The sequence below is a fragment of the Erpetoichthys calabaricus genome, chromosome 5, assembly GCF_900747795.2.
Source record: "Erpetoichthys calabaricus chromosome 5, fErpCal1.3, whole genome shotgun sequence".
Classification (NCBI taxonomy): domain Eukaryota; kingdom Metazoa; phylum Chordata; class Cladistia; order Polypteriformes; family Polypteridae; genus Erpetoichthys; species Erpetoichthys calabaricus.
In genome coordinates this window covers 99,380,538-99,402,225 of record NC_041398.2, presented here as the reverse complement: position 1 = coordinate 99,402,225, position 21,688 = coordinate 99,380,538, and the positions used below count along the sequence as shown (strand labels likewise).

The 21,688-nt window shown below is 35.8% G+C and overlaps 1 protein-coding gene across 1 annotated transcript; it reads left to right on the top strand.

Annotated features, from left to right (window-relative positions):
- The first annotated feature begins 780 nt into the window (after window positions 1-780).
- On the top strand, window positions 781-20,969 carry otop1 (otopetrin 1). Its single transcript, XM_028801822.2, has 6 exons — window positions 781-1,640; window positions 3,117-3,253; window positions 3,827-3,885; window positions 4,342-4,472; window positions 10,004-10,926; window positions 20,435-20,969. The coding sequence occupies exons 1-6, from the start codon at window positions 1,271-1,273 to the stop codon at window positions 20,603-20,605; spliced, it is 1,791 nt and encodes a 596-aa protein (XP_028657655.1). The 5' UTR covers window positions 781-1,270; the 3' UTR covers window positions 20,606-20,969.
- The last annotated feature ends 719 nt before the right edge of the window (window positions 20,970-21,688 follow it).

Sequence of the window (21,688 nt, the reverse complement as noted above, 5' to 3'; positions counted from 1 at the left end):
GCTAATGTATATATTAAGAATGGTTTGATATACTATTCAACTATATAAACTGCAATGCTAAAAACGTATATATAAAACCCCAAGCGCTAGTTACATTACTCACCTTTTACTTTTCTTGCATTGCTTGCCGTTTATGTTGCCAGTAAAAAGTGTCATTACTTATTTGCCTGAAACAAAAGTCATTACAGTTCGTTATCAATCTATTACACACTTTATCTTCTTTATCACTCAAATGATTATCACTCTCTTGCTATACATTTACTTACTCTCTAGTAATAATATTCTTGTTCTCTCTCACTCCAAGCAGGTTTAATTTAATAAAAAAATGAAATACATATGACTCAGCAGAGACTGTTCACATCAAAGGTGTCGTATTTTTTCCACAAAGCCCGAAACATAAAGAACCATTGTATTTTTACCTTTGTAACCCGACGCTGTCTTTAGGAAATGGTCAATTCCTTACCATGAGAGAAATCACAGGGCGACTTCTCAGCTATTAAAACGCGTTCAGGGCTGAGGCAGAAAGTTCTAAGTCGGTTTACGGAAAGCCATACATCATCTTAACCTATAGTGTCTTGAGAGATTGCGCTCTAAGGAAAACTACAGAAGAGAAGGGCACTCATTAGTTGTGTCTTCTGCTAACATTTCCTATTTTTACCGTTTGCCTGTTTGCAGCCCCGAAGGCTGTAGGATTTTCTTGCGCGCACGCATTGTGTTTAGTTTTGTGAAAAGGCTTCTGGAAAAAAAACAGACATGTCTGTAATCAATACAGAGGGCGTGTACGAGTTTGTTTCCTTAGCTGAATTTGCTAGGATTATTATTTGAGTGACTCCTGACAGGTTAACAGTCGCCGTTGAGCAACTGTATCAAACGCAGCGTGTATTAATACATCACCTGTTTAATTTGGTCAGAATATGCGTCATTTTTAAGGATGCGCTCTGAAGCAACGAACAATTGAAATTCTATCTATTCTGCATAATCTCAGTGACTCAGCGAGGAAGGTATAAAGAGGAGGATACAAGGTACTTTTAGAAGAAGCTTCTTAGTCGACCAACAATCAGCTGCCACACTGACCTTTGTTACTATTAACATTATTCTGAGGACTACTATGCGACATGACACTTCCTAATGTCATTAAATGCCTTATTATTTGATGGGCACAATACGATAATGTTGTGTTTAGAGAGTCTCTTTAAATTTAAATGTACTGTACACCTGATCAAATAATACATTTGGCCGAAAGTCGCGAACAGGCAAACAATTTGAGGCAATGTTACAAAACGGAGATTTAAATATTATGTTCCTTACCACGAACGGCCCTGGTTCTGCTTCGTCCTCATCGGACCAAGAAAATAAAAGCGACGATAACTTTAAGAACAACTATCTTGACGATTATCCGAAGAAAAACGCGGAGATCCTTAGCGGGCAGTATGGCGTTAACTTGCTCCTGGTTGGCATATCGCTGATGCTGGCGCTTTCGAACAGCGAGAGCCAGGTGGATAAGAAGGATGTCCTGGCGTTTCTTGTCGCCGTTATGTTAGTACAACTTTTCTGGATGCTCTGGTACATTGTAAAGAAAAAAAAGCACGAGTGTCCTGCTCCGGAAAAGGATATCCATGCTGGGACAAGCTGGTTAAGAGGTTTGGATTTCATTTATTTGTTTATTAATGTAGTTGTTTTGTGTCGGTGAATTTATTTATCCATGTTATTATCTTGCGCCATTTTATACCTGTAGCAAGTGGCTAAGTATTGTGTTTAGTTTTGGGCTGTTTTAAAAGAAACAGAAAATGCATTTCACTTGAAAATATTCTAGATTTCACAGCAAAAACAATACTAGCCAGAATATAAATTTTATCAAATGAAATGCGGCATACACGATTCATTTGAACACTTACATCAACCCCATCGTTTTCATTTTTACAATAAAAGGGGTAATTTTTAACTTAGCAGGCCGTCGCAAACTCCATTACTTGAAGTTTTTAAAGTATATAAAATTAACAGAAACGAATCATGAACATTGATTTTATAACCAGTGAAAACTGCAGATTTTAGTCTATATTTCATGTCATCTTTTATCAGACACGATTTCTCAATGAACGCAAAAATAATTAAGGATTATAAAATAGGTAAGGGATTGCATCACATGGAAACGTTGGAAAATAAGCACAAGCAACCGAAGAAGTTGAGCGTCAAAATATTTAACTGATGAAGTGAATGGGAATTGACCGATCGGGGTGGGTGGGGGGATTAGATTGCTTGCAGGGCTCTGGAACATAATAGGGTAGAAGGCAAAGTTAGATTCCAATAGTCGTCTCCAAAAAGACGGCGGAAAAATAATAGACCGAGTAACATACCTATATATAGTTTTAAATAATAATAATAATTAAGATTATTAAGAGGATTATTAAGAGATCGACTAATTTCACATTCGAACGGCTAAGCATTTTGCTATCATGCATTGCAATATGACAAGTTACTGCTATCTATCTATCTATCTATCTATCTATCTATCTATCTATCTATCTATCTATCTATCTATCTATCTATCTATCTATCTATCTATCTATCTATTCATTCATTGGTACAGCCATAGTTTATTAATCCACTAATACGCAGGCAGAGCGCCCGTTTCTGTTATCGTGCCTATCTGCACTCGCACAAATTGAACGCACGTGTAACGTAAATGACTTTTCAAAACGTGCAATAATCGGCAACCAATTCTATTCGTCATATACAATATTTATTGATACAAGTGTTGGGACATAAGTGCATACGTTTTTATATAAAAATCATATTGTATACTCAAACACATTAACAATAATTTTCATGATGTACTGCCACGGGAGGTACACACATCAGCAGGTAAGAGGGGGGCAGCCACGGCGACGCCCACCTTGAAGTACCTTGTAGTTTGAGAGTGCAGCCTGGAGCACCAGGGCAAACATTTTACAGTATTTTTAATCATTATATGTTTCAGAAAGCTTGCCAAGACTGCGCATAATCGTCCGGTTTGTAAAATAATTGATTTCTTTTATTGTCATTTTATGTCACAGTATTTATTAACACGCTTGAGATGAATGTTTAATTAATAATGACTGTTTTGGCTGTTTTTCTAGGTGGTCTAACGCTGCTAGCGATACTTTCGTTGATTATGGACGCATTCCACATTGGATATTTTGTCGGATATGAACAATGCTTGTCACCGGTGATTGGAGTGTTCCCGGCGGTTCATGCAGTTCATACAATATCCCAGGTAAGGAGCAAAAGACGATCGCGATTTAGCTGTCCTAAACCTCCGTGGTGCTGCGCGAAATACAATGGACACTCTTAGCAGATACAAAAGTCCACTTAGGAAGTGAGCTGCAATGCGAAGTATCAACAACACCGACTTGTCATTGTGCCCTGAACCATGTCGTTTGAAGCCGAGCCACTGGCGTGCTCTGCTCGAACTTCATGTCTTAGTCTCGCAGATGCAATAGGAGTGCCGTCGGTAAAGAATAGGCTGCCTTACTGAGGCAATTCTGTTTATTAATAATGTGTTAATGTGCTCAAACATAATTTACTATTTAGTAAAAGGACAAACAGCTAATGAATGTTGACTTTGGCAAACTACATCTGGCAATAGCAGTTCTATAAGTTATGTTCCACTTTTTAAAACAAAATGCTTACTGTCCTATAAATACGTTTACTTTATAGATTGTGCTGAAATCAGAACAATTATGTACACCTTTTTAATTTTAAAATGATCACATGCTTTTATAAAATAAGTATTATTACTATTATTATTATTTATTAATCTATTTTTCGCAAAACTCTTTTGCAATAGGTATACTTTATATGGGTTCATGTTAAGGATATAATCAAGACCTATGAAAATTTCGAAAGGTATGTGCAGTTTTCTAATATACAATTTCACTCAGAAGCAATAGCTTTGCTACTGTACATTTATGTAAATAATTTTTAATAACGGTTGCAACTTAAAAAAAAAAGTGTCGAAAATTTCTACATTGATATACTGCAACTGCTTATAAATACACCTAACAGATTTATTGTTTGTAAATTATAATTGTAAATTACCAATCATAACTATATGGGATTGTACATTTATCTATAAACCTAAATGCCATTAGCAGTTCAATTTATGCCAAATGCTTTTTCAAAACCCAAATATAAAGATAAAGTCTATTATAATGAATGGCCAAAATGAGAGAGAACAAACTTCTACTTGATAGTGTTTTCTTCTTACATATTTTATTTTATTTTTTTTTCTGTATTTTTTTTAACTGAAATGCTTTGGAGAGTAACATTGTACATGTCTAAATTTTAAAATTCATCTTACAGGTTTGGCGTTATTCACGCAGTCTTTACAAACTTACTTTTGTGGTGCAATGGCGTCGTGACAGAGGCAGATCATGTTTTGCAAAGTTATCAAAAAAGACAAGTAGATCTTGGCATTGGAAACATGACATTAGGTAAGGAAAACAAGCAGCTGATTTAGCAGCACAGCTGTAAAGAGAACATGTGGGGTTACCTGATTAAGAAGTAATCACTAGTAGCACAGTCCTGTTCTTACAGGGCACAAGGACATTTATTGTTTTCTAATATTACGTGGCTGCAACATTTGATCTCTAAGCGAAAGCTAAAAAGAGAGAGACAACACACAATAAATGTCCAATATATTATGACATTCTAATGAACAACCAACATCAAACTCATTTATAAATAGATTGTAACTTTATGATGTGCAGAATTTTATAACCTCTTTTATGTCTTTTTATTTTAAAAGAAATCTGTTTAAAATTACACTTGATTTTTATTTTTAAAATTCAAATGTTCATTACTTTTCATATGTGGACACACTAGATGCTCTTTATAACTGAAGTGACTGAATATAATTTCATACACAGTATGACATTTTTATCAGACTATGTGTGGGCTTACTCAGAGTGAATACCACATTGTACTTTTTGACTGTCTTATTTCTTTTTTTTTTTATAATTATTGAGTTGTGTGTAGCTTGATGATACCATCATCAGTTCTAATGCCTAAGACCAGGATCATTTCTCAGCCTGGACACTGTCTGTGGGATGTTTCCATGTTTTGCATTTCCTAAATGCATCGGCATTAGGCTAATTGGCTGTGAAAACTGATCTTTTATGAGTGGTAGTGTGTGATCAATTGTTCAATGCAGTTTTTACCCATTGCTGCTGGGCTAGGCTTTGGCTGTGTTGGTCTAGGCAGATAAAGTAAATGGACAGATGGATGAACTATCAAAACTTGATCAGTAAATAGAGTATGAAGTATAGGGAAACACTGAAGGAGTTGAGTCTTTTTAATTTAAGCAAGCAGACATAAAGAGGTGTCATGACAGAAGTGTTAAAAGTCAAGAATAAAAAAGTACTGTACAGTGGATGCCAGGTGTAATTTTAAAATAACTTTCTCAAGAAGAACACAGGAACATAGACGGAAACTGGGTAAGGGTAAACAATAGAAAAAAATTGTATCGATATGTTAAACACTGTAGTAGAAAAATGTTCTTTGTGAATCTTCAGATCTTTGACTTGATAATTTGCAAAAGTAAAATGAATAGGGAAGGAAGACCTCTGTAGGGATTAATAGCCTGTGCTCATAAGATCTACTCTTATGATCTTATATTTTAACAGTTGGAGCATGTATAGGCAGGTTAAGTATCTTGCTTAAGGTCACATATGTCAGTCAGAGAAGGTGACTGAACCAGCAAATTTGTGGTTTAAAGTTCAACTTTCTACCAACTCTCCCACACTCCACATTTGCTAATAATTTGTTCTTGAGATGTACAGTAGTTGGTGTTACTGCATGAATTAGTAAATCAGCCAGGGATAATACAATTACTTAGCCTTTAAAATTTAAAGGCATGTTTTATATAATTTTAATAGTCTTAAAAAACAGTGCAATAATCTACTTAGTATTCTCTGAACCTGTTTGGACAGTGCATTTCCTGTAGAGACTTAGGCACAGTGTAATTTTTCGTTAGACCAAATGTTATAAGTAATACTCACAGCAGGGTATTAATGTCAAGCTGTTTGATTGCATTCTTTTTCTATGATATGTTATCCTTAGAGAATAAAGCAATTTCAACTGAATGGAGTCTTTGGTCTTTCCGGGTGACAAGGATAAGTCCTAAATCGGCACACTGATTGCAAAGTAGAAAGACATTTAGAAGTTAACCTTATTTTATAGGTTATTTTTCCTGTCTATTCAGCAAATCTTTTTAGTATCCTTACGGAATGTAAAAAGAAAATGCTTTTTTAGCCAATTAGTTTGTAATAGAGCACTTGATGCCCAGTACAGAGGAAAAAGCAAACCGTATTTATTAATTTCATTTAGGTAAAGGTTTAGTTAATTACTTTCATATTAACTTTTCAATTAAGGTTTAAATTAAGTTCAGTGGTGGTGTGCTTAACAGCATTCCAGCCTACGCTTGACAATGCTGATATTGCTTCCAGAGACAGTTTGAAATTCTGTTATGAGTGATGCAACATAGGATAGCTGTTTTTTTACACACTGTGCGCTTCAGCACTTGGCGGCCCCACTCTGCGAGTTTGTGTGGTCTACCACTTTGCGGCTGAGCTGTTGTTGTTCCTAGACACTTCGACTTCATAATAATATCTGTTGACCAGGACAAATCTAGCAGAGCAAAAATTTCACATACTGAGTTGTGGCAAAGGTGGCATCCTATGCTAGTGCCACGTTTAAAGTCACTGAACTCTTCAGTATGACCCATTCTACTGCCAATGCTTGTCCAAGGAGTTTGCATGGCTATGTTCTTAGTGTGGCTGAAACACCGGAACTCAGTAGTTTGGAGATGCATCCACATACTTTTGGCCAGATAGTATATAAACAATGGTGTGCATCTTATCAAATAAGAAGAATATTTTTAAGTAAAAGTAAATGATTTTAAAAAAATACTGTAACAATAATTGTAATAATGGTGTAATAACTGCTGTGTATTTGTGTTTTTATAGTTCGGGTAGGGTTGCAGTGAATAGATGTGTATCATTATGGATCTAGCATCCTTATCTCATACTCCACAAACAGTCATAGTCTATGCAGAGTATGCTTGTGCTCTAGAATGTCTTGTTGGATTTCCTCTCAAATCTCCAAAGATGCGCTGGTCTGGTTAATTGGTGACCCTAAATTTGCCCTTGAGTGAGTAAGTGGGTGGGTGTGTGTCCTGCAATGGACTGGCACGCTGTTCAGGTTTGGTTTCTGCCTTGTGTCTAGAGCTGAATGGATAGGATCCCATCTCCTGCAACCCTAAATTAGATTATGTGACTTTGAAAATAAACTGTTCATGTGTGTTTGGGGTAGTTGTGTTTAACAATAAGCAAATTAAATGTCATAGAAATTTGAATTTACGTGTCATTTCAGCTTGAGAGATATGATGAAGCTAAGGGATTCCTCCTCTGACTAGACACTGTTGACACAGATTTTAACTGAATATAATACCATAGTGTTATTTCTGTTTTGAGAATGATTCATTTGTAATACATCAATCATCTAGGTATTTTCCAAAAACAATTAATCTTAGCAGTTAAAGAGAAGATTTATGATGCATGTATGTAACATTCAAACGACTTTTTGTGAATTTCTCCAAACCCTTCTTACTCCGCCACTTTATGAGTGAGTAAAAAGTGCTACTTTGTTAACCTTGCCCCAAAGTTGTCTACAAAAAGAATCACAAGTCAACTGAAAAACAATCAAATGATGTTGCTCCCATTAGAGAGTGATGTTTTTAGTCTTTCAGTAAACTGAAAAAAAGTTGTGAAAAGCAGTTGGCAGTAAACAGAACATACTTTAATGTGCCATTAAGAGAAATTATGTAAATAAGCACAGAATTGGACACCTATTATTTGTAAAACAAACAGAAAATAAAACCATACTTTTCTAAAAGAAAAACTTGTTCTTCTTTTCCATAAATGCAGAACATTATTGGGATTAATAAAGTATGTATGTATGTATGTATGTATGTATGTATGTATGTATGTATGTATGTATGTATGTATGCATGCATGCATGTATGTATGTATGTATGTATGTATGTATGTATGTATGTATGTATGTATGTATGTATCTATCTATCTATCTATCTATCTATCTATCTATCTATCTATCTATCTATCTATCTATCTATCTATCTATCTATCTATCTATCTATCTATCGCAACAAAATTCCAATGTGGAATGAGACAGGAAAGAAAATAAACCTGCACATTACATCCTAACTTTACTCCCTTTTCAGACATTCAGGCTGCACCGGGACAGTCTGGTAGCATTTTATATTTTGTTCACAAATATTTTTAACTTATATAATGTTATTTTGTCACTGTCTTTAAATCAATGATTAGTAAAGTCATTCCAGTTTTATTAAAAACTCCCACACTCCCTAAGATAGTGCACACTTCTCATATACAGTATATATAGAATAGGTCAAGTATTATGAAGTGCAAGCAAAGTCTCTTAATTAGAAATTGGTGGGCAAAATAAAATAAAATAATATGTAAAGCCTGGTATGCACCCTTTGATCTAGGATCAGGAATCTTGACATTTCTAACCTTAGCCCTTCCTTCCTTCCTCTTCTTAACTGAGCAGAGCTACACCTGCTCCAACAACAATGGTCTGTAAAACTGTGCACATTACAATCATAATGCAGCAACCCTAAGGTGAAGACCTGACAATTTATGAAGACAGCAAAAGTGCAGTTTCCATATACAGTAGTTCTGCCTATACCCATCCTTTGCATTCCATCAGGCTGTGGGTTTGCTTGTGTACTGATTAAATTGTTTTTTGGCTGCTCTCTGAGAATTAGTTGCACATGTCAAGAGGCATGCATGCAAGGGATACCTGCTATCACCCAGTAGCCATCCACTGCCAAACTTGCCGTTTCTTTGATTTTGACACACTGTTAAATTGGCCCTTGGAAGACACAGTGGGAACTCTCAGGTTCTTTGTCACAATACCTGTGAAAAGTCTTTAGTAGCAGATGACCTTTACAATGGGTGTGACTCCACGAGGCTGCAAGTTTGAATGGGTATCAGTTACAACCCACTGAATTAATTTAAATAATGTGCAAGTGTTGGGTTCATGAGATGACGGTCACAGACGAGCCTTGAATTCAGTAGATATTGTCCTGAGTAGTTTTTTTTTCTTTTTTTTTATTGCAGCCATACAGTCTCTACCCAAACATACTAAACCCAAATGTCTTTCCATTTCTTTCTCCCAATAAACAACCTCAGCACAAAAAATGACTCTGTGAAAAAAAAGCTAAGTGCAACCTTAGAACACGGATTCTTCTCTTTTAAAGAACATAGAAAAACTATAAATTTAAAAATTCGTATTGATTAACAGTTTAAAATATTTAAAGTAACATAATTTGTCTGTAAAATATAATTGCACAATATTAATGCATTTTATCATGAAAATGACATAAACTCAAGTGTAAATCATAGTATTCTACATGTTCAGAGACTGTCATGACATGAATTTTATGTATTCCGTGTCTGTCTCCACTGCTGGTGCAAGAGGTAAACAGCTTAAAAAGCACTTAACGATTAACAAGTGAGACGGGGAGCATGTGGATTATGAAGGATTTAATGTGATACCTTACACATCTAGTTACAATGGATTTTGAGGAACATTTGTAAATTAATGATCAATCTTAACATGGAGTGTACAATGTTCTTAGAGTAATAATACCTTTGGAAAACACAACTCTTAAAAAGCTGGGAAGTATATCATGAGCACATTATCCACCAATGCATTGATTTTCTTACCTTGTTGCACAGTTCTAGGTATTGAGGAATCAGTGTCTATCCTGACAATGTTGGGCCACAGATTAACAAATAATGTGAATTACATATGGTTAACATGTTATCCTTGAACATATACACCTTCTTTTTGTGATTTCTGGATCTCTGATTATGAATTCAAACATATTTTTGTCTTCTTTTCATCTGTTTTTCAGGTAATAGAGAACCTTACTGTAATTGCACCACAAAAGCCTGCACTATTTTCCTGCACAGTCTGTACTATCTTTATCCATTCAACATTGAGTACCACATTTTTGTTTCTGTTATACTTTTTGTTATGTGGAAGAACATTGGCCGCACCCTTGAATATCAAAGAAAAATAAAAGTTGTTATAAGGATTGCTGGCATTATTATTGGCCCAGTGATGGGACTAATTGCATTTTCAAGTTCAATTGGAGTGCTGGTGATGTATATCATCCAGGTGGGAGACTCAGTTGAAGCTAGAGAGTCTGCACTCAATATGTTTTATTGCTATGGTATTATTATTTTATTTTTTATGTGTACATCAGGGAGCATTGGCCTGCTGATCTACAGATCTGAGAATGCACCAATGGACTATTCAAAGATACCTTCAAGAAAACTAGATTCTGAACTTCTGTTTATCACGGCTACTGGTTCATGGCTTATGTCGTGGTGCAGTATAATATCAGTTATATCTACAAGCACTTCTCCAAAGTACAGATGGACTAGTTTTTTTTATTCTCTGCTACTTATTTTTGAAAAGTACATTCAGAACCTTTTCATTATTGAATCTCTCCATCGAAAAGCTGATAACGATGAAGATGAAGCAGATGGACCAATAACAGAGATATTTTCTGTTTCGGGAGGCTTGACCCTTTCGACAAACATTTCTTTGGCTCCTTCATTCTCTGGCATAATTAATGCAGCATTTGAAAGCCAGGAACGAGAATGTGCCTCTGTGAAGAGTGATGAAGAAAATAAAAAAGAGGAGCATATCCAAAATAATAGGCTCTCAGAAGAATCCATTTCACTTCCCCAGAAGTCGACAAAAAAGCTAAACAAGAAGAGGAAAATTGTAAAGAACATTGCAATATTTCTGTTTATGTGCAACATATCAGTAAGAAAGCCATTTTTTACTTTTTAATGATTTAAATAATAAGCACAGAAAAATAAGAATCAGTGTTAAGGATAAGTTTGGTATTTTTTAAGTCGAGGTTATTTCTTCACAATCATGATATATACTATTTTGCCACATAAAATTGTGTTTTACAATGAAGCATTTTTAGAAATTTTCAAAATATCATGCAGTGGGGCTGGAGGTATCAGGGTCCATACGTGAGTAATAAAGTCTTAAATCTTACCAAATACATGAACTTTAAAGCAGCAAATGTTTAAGTGTAAGAAAATATACCATCAGCGTGTATTCTTGTGATAATAAAAAGGAAGGAAACTAGAAATTATTATTTTATCACAGATTCTATTTTTCTAGTGGAAAGAATACATTTCCTGTTCATTTGTCTGCTCACAGTCACCATCGTGGGTATGACAACCCCAACAAGCCCCAGCACCAAGTTATATTCTGTTTATTATAATGTTTTTGCTTCTGCTATTCTGTTTCTTCAGCAGTTACGTTCTGCCGTGGCTTGTAACAACAAACAGATGTATAATTACTTTTCTTTACTGGTCCCAATGTTTTGCCCATTACATTCTGTGTTGTTATTTTACATAGTCTACAAAATGAGATTCAGGCGAAGTGACAACACAGTTGAAGGAGCACATAAGAGTATCATTATAATTTTTACAGCTAAAAAACCTGAAGTGAACTGATTCCACTGCATTTTACTTTTAATAAAAGCCTTAGAAAGAACCAGGCCACTTGCATGTCGCAGTGTATGTGGTGTGCTGTGCCACGTTATGCATGATAAAAATCCTCAGAAATAAAAAAGGCAGAGTGTATGATAGAGCAGATTAATTCGCCCCAAATCAACTATCGACTTTTTTAATGCTTGATGAATTGGTCTTAATGAGGATATGGCAATAAACAAACTTATGATGATATGTTTGAGTGAGTAAACTCACAGTTACTCATACAAATCAATACACTAGGAGAAAATAGAAAACTCATGTAGACCCTCGTGCTGTGAGGCAGGAATGACAGCTATGAGCTACCCTTCTGCCTATGCCTATCTGTATTGATCTTTCTGATCTTCAGCCTGGTTAAACTTACGTGAATTGAAATTGCTATATTGGCTAAATTGTGTGTGTATATGTGTGTGTGTGTTTGTTCGCCCTGTGATGGACTGGTACCCTGTCCGGGTGTTGTTCTTGGCTTGCTTGTTTACTGGCATAGGCTCCAGCTGTTCTATGAGCCTAACCAGGATAAGTGGGTTAGGAAGGTGGATGGATATATGCCTGCAACATCTGTTTAGTTCTTGTCAATTGACTGAGTGCTATGTGCACACCCTCTCTCACTGAAGCACATACATACTGTACATTATCAATCCATTGGCAGCAGGCAGTATCTTTGCAAAAAAAAAAGCATCTCTGTTTTGAAAGAAAATAACTGATTGTAAGTGTACCCTTTTCAGTCATCATTGTCTAGTAATCTACAGAACAAAGACGTCAATGTCTGGGCATCAATATTCAATAATGTCAATAAAGGAGCTTAGCAATTACTTTCTGATGTGAATCTACAGCCCTGGGGCTGAAAGGGTGCAATGGAGGAAAACAGTCAGGATAGCTGGTGATGTGAAGTGCACAGCCATTCTTCTTTTAAATGGGTGAATCTCACATCACTGGGTTGCTTTTTGCATTGTTACCATTTTAAAACAAAATCGTTAATCACTGTTTTGCAATATGTGTGTAATCTTAAAACAAATCAATACTCGATAACATTTTTGGACGTATTCGGTAAGTTTTAAGGCTCTTCTTTATAATAGGACCCTAGTATCCATAAGGTCCATTATAAAATGTAGGAGTGGGCTAGTTATTTTTTAAATTTGTGAAATATGCGTCAATTTAGGAAACAATTTCATGTGGCAAACTAATACATACCATGATTGTCAAGAAATAACTTTGAATTGAAAAATGCCAATCTTATCCTTTGAGTCATTTTAAATTTCACTCCTTTTGTGAATACTGTTTTACAAAGAACAACATTTCAAACCACTTTAGATGTACAATACAAAAGAGAATTAAAATACTTCATGTTACAAAATTACTGAATACACTCCATCCACAAATAATTAAACCCTTTTTTTATTTTTGTGGAAAAATTAATAAAGTGAAAAGTATACGCATTATATTGCAGGAAAGATTAGCATTCTGCCGTATTTCCTATGAAATACATATAAACTTCATTCAAATAAATAAGCATAATTATTTGTTACATTTAATAACATGTTGCTGAACTGGCTATTGAATACTTACTTGAACATGACTTTATATCAAATGATTTACAGCTCTTATTTTACAAGAATGCTCATAAATAGTAAAACAATGTAATTTTTTTATAATGGGAATGAAAATAGTATATGTGACAGCAGGAAGCTAATGGTAAGGCAAGCTAACTGTGTCATAGGTATGATAATTCTAGGAGCATAACCTAATATGAATTGTTAGTTTTTGGCTCAATTTGCTTTATAGTTTTGAAAAGCACTAATTTCTTGGCAACCAACACCATAGTATTTTTCCAACTGCTTTTTTTGGTCTTTTGCTTTAGATTTTACATTGGGCTACATATCTGATACTAGATTCCAATCTTGTTCAGTCTCAGATGGTCTGGGAATTTATCCAGGGATCGTCCTCTAAAAGGTGTATAGTTTGTAAAAACAATTGGCCCCTTTTGTCACAAGAACATACTGCATCTTTGATTTCAGCTTTTAAAGCACCAGTCAATAAGTCGATAAGGGAAACCATTCAGATAGCTTCTATGACCTACTGGCACGAATACATATTTTATTTCCAGGTTTGTCTACTGCATACAGCAATTCTTGCACCTGTAAAGGTGCAGTGACCCATAAGTGGCCCAAACCAAACATAAGAATGAAATCTCCTGCTTTCATACATGTACAGAATACATTTGCCTGGCTTCATGATACAAAGTATATAAAGTGCAATAATAATTAGGATTTTAACTGTATTTAAAACTGCTAGTCTCTAGTTTCTCCCATGGTAGATTAAGGGGCTTTTTTTGTGAGCTAAAATAAACTATGTCAGTTCTGGAATTGTCATTACCGGATAATTTTAATTAAATTGTCATTATGGACATATAATAAGAAGCAAAATAAATCCATAAACAGTTTAATACAAGTAATACATAAAACAAGAATCAATAAAACCCTTTGATCATTGCCCTACCCCAGGGCCTCAGAGTGGAAAAGCATTTGAAAGTAGAGCTGGAAGAGACAAAAAAGATAGAACTTGAAAGCATGATGTGTTTCCTTACTAATTGTTACTCTTTTCTCAAAGCTGAAATCTGCTGTTGAGAGAGGTTTTATCATTACCAAAACAGTTTTGTTGATCCCTGACATTTTCAAGCATCACTTAGTATGTTTCAGTTACGTTTTTAATGCAACTTTCCAATCTCTTTTTTCTCCAAGTAAATCGATTTTTATCCATCCATCCATTTTCCAACCCGCTGAATCCGAACACAGGGTCACGGGGGTCTGCTAGAGCCAATCCTAGCCAACACAGGGCACAAGGCAGGAACCAATCCCGGGCAGGGAGCCAACCCACCGCAGGAAGGTGTACAGTCAGAAAGTTATTTGTGACAAATGCTTTACAATTATTATTTGATTTTATTCATGCTTACATACACTTATGTACTGGATATGCATTATGCATTATAATGTAAATTTACTAACCTTTTTCTGCAACCTTTAAAAAAAGTTAATTCTATGCCCAAAAATAAGAAGGATGATTTATTTTGGAAGGGTTTTGGGGCGATCCTATTCTAAAATATAGATTCTTTTATTACCATGCCCAAATTCTTTATTATGTAGACCCAAACCCAATTCTTGCCCTTTAATCCTTGAACTCACTCATCTGAAAAGGAGACAAAGCTCGCAGTTGCAATGCATTTGAACCTGGAACTGTGTTCTGACTTCACTTAGAATTGACTGCTACTGTGCTTCAGTCTCGCTATTGGAGGGCATCTCCTCCTATTTCTTAAAGTCCTGGTGATAAAACAGGGCAAAATAAGGCAAGCAGGAGAGTATTATTAATATTACTAATTATAGATTTAACATTCTTAAAGTGTCAAAAGCAGAAGCAAAGCAAACAAATGTGACAAAACACCATATGACCTGGATGTTTCAGCAATTGCTATAGACCAGTGTTTCCCAAACTTGGTTCTGGGGACTCACTGTGACTGCAGTTTTTTTGTTACCTGCCAGATTCCTAATCAGTGACAACACCTAATAACATTGAGCTCATTTAATTAGCTGTTTTTTTTCTTTTATTTGACATTCAGTAAAGCACAGCAGCATGTTTTTTACATATATAAGACATTTAGAAATAGTTCTGCTTTTTCTATAGATTTAAATGCTTAACTCTCTTTTGTTGATTTCATTATATTTTGCCTTTTCTCTGTGCAGTTTTCCCACTTCATTTTATCTTATTAATGACAATTAAAAAGGAGCAGATCAGACACCCAGGCAAACAACACTGAATAGTCAAAGGCTGCAACTACTTTAGTATCAGACCCACTAATTAGTAAATAATGGATTAATTAAACAATTAGAACACCTTGGAAAAGCAGAATGAAAATCAAGATGAAACTACTGTTGAAAAGAAAAAAAAAAACATTATTCCTATATAACTCCTTGGTACATTTTAATAAATATATATTTTTAGCAAACTTAGTTTTCTAATTTCTATATTGTTCCCAAAACACAGAACTTTGGAAATAACAGTTCACTTAATTAGCTCAGGAGTTCAATTAAAAACAGAAGCTGGTTGGAACAAAAACCTGCAGACACAGGGGGTCCTCAGGACCGAGTTTGGGAAACACTGCTATAGACAATGGGTGGACAGATTCAGTCCTGGAGGGCCGCAGTGGCTGCAGGTTTTTGCTCCAACCCAATTGCTTAATAAGAAGCCCTTATTGCTCAAGTAACACTTCAGCTTCACTTTAGTTGTCTCGCTCATTAAGATTTTGAACCCTTATTGCTTATTTTAGTCTTAAACAGCTGTATTCTTGGTTTTTAATTGCTCCTAATTAGCAATACCATGCAAATGACAAAAGAGACCAGCATTTCTCCATTTAGCTTGTTTTCATTTACACCTGTGTGTACTTATCATGCACTATTTGGTTTAATTAAATACTAGGAAGGAAAAGTGAAGAGAAAAAAGTGAAGCACTGAGAATTACTCATCTGTTTTAGACTTCAAATCATTTGGATGATATCCTTAGAAAGGAAATAAATCTAGGATATGAGAATGACCTGACATGGCAGAGTTAAAGCACTAGCAAGCCATGCAATTAAATAATTGACAAGGATTGATTTTTAATTAAGCAACTGGGTTGGAACAAAAACCTGACACCACTGCGGCCCTCCAGGACTGAATCTGCCCACCCCTGCTATAGACAATGGGTGTATTGCTGTTCAGTCTCTTAAAGTTACATTCATCAACAACTCATTCATGTCATGTCATGTCATGGCATAAGTCTTCTCTGTGACTTTGTTCTTCTGGCTAATGGTTGTTCCTACATCTTCTTGAAGCTGCCAAATTTTTAAAGCTTGTCAGGGCCAAGGAAAATACCACTAGCTCCTCTCTGTCCAATGTCATTTTGTCATACAATATAAATACAAGGTTTTGAATTAAAGACCCCCAGAGGTTTAAGGAATGCACATTTTATGGATGCAGTAAGTTCAGAAAATGACCATTTTACCATTTTGAAAAATTTTAATTCTTCTTGCTTGACTGTCCTTTTGCAGCAGAAAGTTTATTCTTTGCAATTAGCATTTATTAGCAAAATTCCCCAACATTCTTTTTACAGCAAATATGCTGTGTCCACGGGTGACCTTGTTCACCAAATATTTTCACTGGAAATGTACTTTTTGACTGGCTTAGATGAACATTTTTTCCAGCCCCCATGTTGCTTTGCAAAGCCAGAGACATGAAATAAGAGAGTTGTAGCAGCCAGGCACAGAACTTTCATGCATGCATACCGTTAGCATACATCTTTTGGGCACATTTTACATTGCTGCCAGATCTGTGTGATATCACTACTCCAGGTGGATTTGCACCCTGCATTCATTAATAAAAAAAACAGTATTTTCATTTGAGGGGTAAATTAGCTTGCCATAATGACAATATTATGAAAATACTTTGTTGCTCCACATAGATTTATTGTACATTGTATCTTTTCTGCTGGATTAAGCACGTTATGCTCTTCTTTATGTACAACAGATCAGGTAGTGAATGACAGGCACAGCCCCCATGTCCATGACCTCTCTTATCACAGTATCTCTAGGTGTGTTGGTACATACTATTACACATATACTATCTTCCAGTATTCTAAAGCTCAAACAGGGAATTTCCATTACGGTGTTGCAGAAAATGATATTTTAGTCCTGGCGCTGTGTGCAGGGTCCATATAAGGAAAGGGGGTGCGAGCTGATTGCATGCACAATTAGCCATGTGCCATGGCACCTAGTCAAAACAATTCTTAAAGGAACCCAACACATCCCAGGGTCTGAAAACACATGAGACCCTGTGAAATAATAATAATAATTAAATAGTTATTAATAATAATAATAATAAATTTTATTTATATTGCACTTTATATTTTAGCAAGGACTTTCTGTCTTTGTGATGGAATAAAAAATGCAAAGTATCTGCACAGACTGGGAACAAAAATGACGTGGTAGCTGCATCGGCTCTAATTGTGAAGATACTTGCCACTTTTTTCTTGAATCAGAAAGATGAAAAGGCCTGGTAAATAGTAATACATCTTTCATTATTGTTATTATTATTGTTCCACAGGGTTTTTGTTCTGTGCCGCATCACACCCCCTTCCCTTATATGAAGCTGGTGCATGGCTGCCAGAACTTCAAGATTGGTTTGCCTACCCCCTTTGTGGCAGTTTGAGGCTGTTTTCTATATTTTGCTTATGGTTGTCGTTCTGTGTGTGTCTTTTGTTTTTTTAAGGGAAGGTTGACATAGTTGTTAGCACTACTGCCCCACAGCTCAGATCATATTTTATCCACAATAATCTGTCCAGCATAGTTGATAGTCTCATTCCTATACTTCAGTGGCATTTAAAACACCATTATAATCCACTCAAAACTAATCCAGTTACTGCTTCCTCATTGACTTTAATGCATTTAGCCAGGTTTGGTGAAGTTCCCAAACATTTCTGTGATTTCACTGAATTCAGTGCAAAGTGAACTCGGTGGGGTTTGCTCTTCACTATTTGCAAGATTTACTGTTTACAAAGACTTTCTATATTATGTAGTTTAGAAAACCTGATACCACAGATATATAGAAGTAAACATTTGCATAAAAAATGACAGTTTAAACATTCTTAGCTTTTTATTATCTTTGAGTACTTTTTTACATCTTTAAAGCTAACTATCAAACTCCCCTACAGAACCACAAGGTTCAACTCACATATATTTTTTTGTAATCAAATCACAACATTTATCATTTTTATAATATTTACAATTTTTAAAAATAATTTATTATTCATTATTTATAACATATTCATATGGAAGTTATAAAACACTTTGTTTCAAATGCTACATTTATTGACATTATTATTAATTTTCAAGTGGTCAGATAGCACTTTAGAACCTTACCTTTAATAACTGGGTCTGCAAAACAGATGGACAAATAAATTACTCAAAAATTATATATATATATATATATATATATATATATATATATATACATATACAGTATACAGTGCATCCGGAAAGTATTCACAGCGCATCACTTTTTCCACATTTTGTTATGTTACAGCCTTATTCCAAAATGGATTAAATTCATTTTTTTCCTCAGAATTCTACACACAACACCCCATAATGACAACGTGAAAAAAGTTTACTTGAGATTTTTGCAAATTTATTAAAAATAAAAAAATTGAGAAAGCACATGTACATAAGTATTCACAGCCTTTGCCATGAAGCTCAAAATTGATCTCAGGTGCATCCTGTTTCCCCTGATCATCCTTGAGATGTTTCTGCAGCTTAATTGGAGTCCACCTGTGGTAAATTAAGTTGATTGGACATGATTTGGAAAGGCACACACCTGTCTATATAAGGTCCCACAGTTGACAGTTCATGTCAGAGCACAAACCAAGCATGAAGTCAAAGGAATTGTTTGTAGACCTCTGAGACAGGATTGTCTCGAGGCACAAATCTGGGGAAGGTTACAGAAAAATTTCTGCTGCTTTGAAGGTCTCAATGAGCACAGTGGCCTCCATCATCCGTAAGTGGAAGAAGTTCGAAACCACCAGGACTCTTCCTAGAGCTCGCCGGCCATCTAAACTGAGCGATCGGGGGAGAAGGGCCTTAGTCAGGTAGGTGACCAAGAACTCGATGGTCAATCTGTCAGAGCTCCAGAGGTCCTCTGTGGAGAGAGGAGAACCTTTCAGAAGGACAACCATCTCTGCAGCAATCCACCAATCAGGTCTGTATGGTAGAGTGGCCAGACAGAAGCCACTCCTTAGTAAAAGGCACAGGGCAGCCTGCCTGGAGTTTCCCAAAAGGCACCTGAAGGACTCTCAGACCATGAGAAAGAAAATTCTCTGGTCTGATGAGACAAAGATTGGACTCTTTGGTGTGAATGCCAGGCGTCACGTTTGGAGGAAACCAGGCACCGCTCATCACCAGGCCAATACCATCCCTACAGTGAAGCATGGTGGTGGCAGCATCATGCTGTGGGGATGTTTTTCAGCGGCAGGGACTGGGAGACTAGTCAGGATAAAGGGAAAGATGACTGCAGCAATGTACAGAGACATCCTGGATGAAAACCTGCTCCGGAGTGCTCTTGACCTCAGACTTGGGTGACGGTTCATCTTTCAGCAGGACAACGACCCTAAGCACACAGCCAAGATATCAAAGGAGTGGCTTCAGGACAACTCTGTGAATGTCCTTGAGTGGCCCAGCCAGAGCCCAGACTTGAATCCGATTGAACATCTCTGGAGAGATCTTAAAATGGCTGTGCACCGACGCTTCCCATCCTACCTGATGGAGCTTGAGAGGTGCTGCAAAGAGGAATGGGCGAAACTGGTCAAGGATAGGTATGCCAAGCTTGTGGCATCATATTCAACAAGACTTGAGGCTGTAATTGCTGCCAAAAGTACATCGGCAAAGTATTGAGCAAAGACTGTGAATACTTATGTACATGTGCTTTCTCGGTTTTTTTATTTTTAATAAATTTGCAAAAACCTCAAGTAAACTTTTTTCACGTTGTCATTATGGGGTGCTGTGTGTAGAATTCTGAGGAAAAAAATGAATTTAATCCATTTTGGAACAAGGCTGTAACATAACAAAATGTGGACAAAGTGATGCGCTGTGAATACTTTCCGGATGCACTGTATAAATGAGAAATGTTGAGTAGGCAGCCAAGATATTAGGTACTTATTTTTAATTAATTATTTTATTTTTTCTTTAGTTATGGATCCTGGCAGCATTTGGATGTCGCCCACAATATGATAATGGACTGGAAGAAAGCACATTTGGCTTCTCAGCATGGAGTACAGTAGTTAATATTGCAATGCCATTAAATCTGTTCTATCGCATGCATTCAGTTGCTTCACTTTTTGAGGTGTTTCTAAAAGTTTAAATGGGTATAGATACACAAATTAAATTATGAAAGTTATATGATCTTAATATAAAAATCTGATTTTACAATGTACAATGTATTACAATGTATATATTAATGAAGAAAAGTGGATTAATGGATTTCTTTATATTTCAAACTGTATGTTCTGTCCTATTTTTTTATAGAGAAATGCATTTCTATACCTTTTATTTGGTATCATTAGAATATAAATTTATTGTTGAGGTTGTGAATGGTAAATAAAACACACTGATTGGGTATAGCACATTTAACTGTTATGAGGGTAAACTGCTGCCAAATGTACCTTTGTCTAATCCAAATAATGCTCAGACTCTTCTAGACTATGGTTAAAACAAAACGGACAAACATTTTCTAAGTATAAAATGCCAAAAAGTTTGAATAGTGATTTCATTATTTTTATTGTTATTTTATGTGTAGTTTCAAAAAGACTTCATATAAATAACAACTTAAGATCATACATTTTCAAAAAAGAGGAAAAGATTCAGTCTTTCACGCTTATTTTAATGGTGTGAACTGTAAGAGGTGCTCGTGTGTCATCTCCAAACCCAAATGATGACGACCAGAAGTATGAAAGTAACAAAGGAAGAGGGTTGTATTAACAAGTCACATGAACAATCAAGGCAAATACCTAATAAAAATGTAGGGGTTGAAAATAATAAGACTAACACTTAAAGCCTTCCAGTTTATCCCTTGCTTAGTCTACATCTAGCCTATTTACCTGTTTATTTATTATCAATGGCTTTCTCTCAACTTCAAGCGTCCCATATATTGAATGCAGCAGCTTTATAAGCCTGGACCTGGAAACCGTTCTGGGTAAGCTTTTACAATTACTGTCACGTTACCCATCCAGCACTCAAAGGTGAAGAGCTTTCTCTAGTGGCAGTAGGGTTCTCTGCACAGTCCCCACATCACAAAGTGTGATTGGTGGTGTGGGGGATGACCGTCCTCTCCAATACTCCTGTGAATCTAACATTCAGTGGCCTGTAGTGGTGTGGGGGATATTAACAAGGGTAATGAATCTATCTTTACCTGTCCCACTTTCACAATGGCTAACAGTTAAATTGC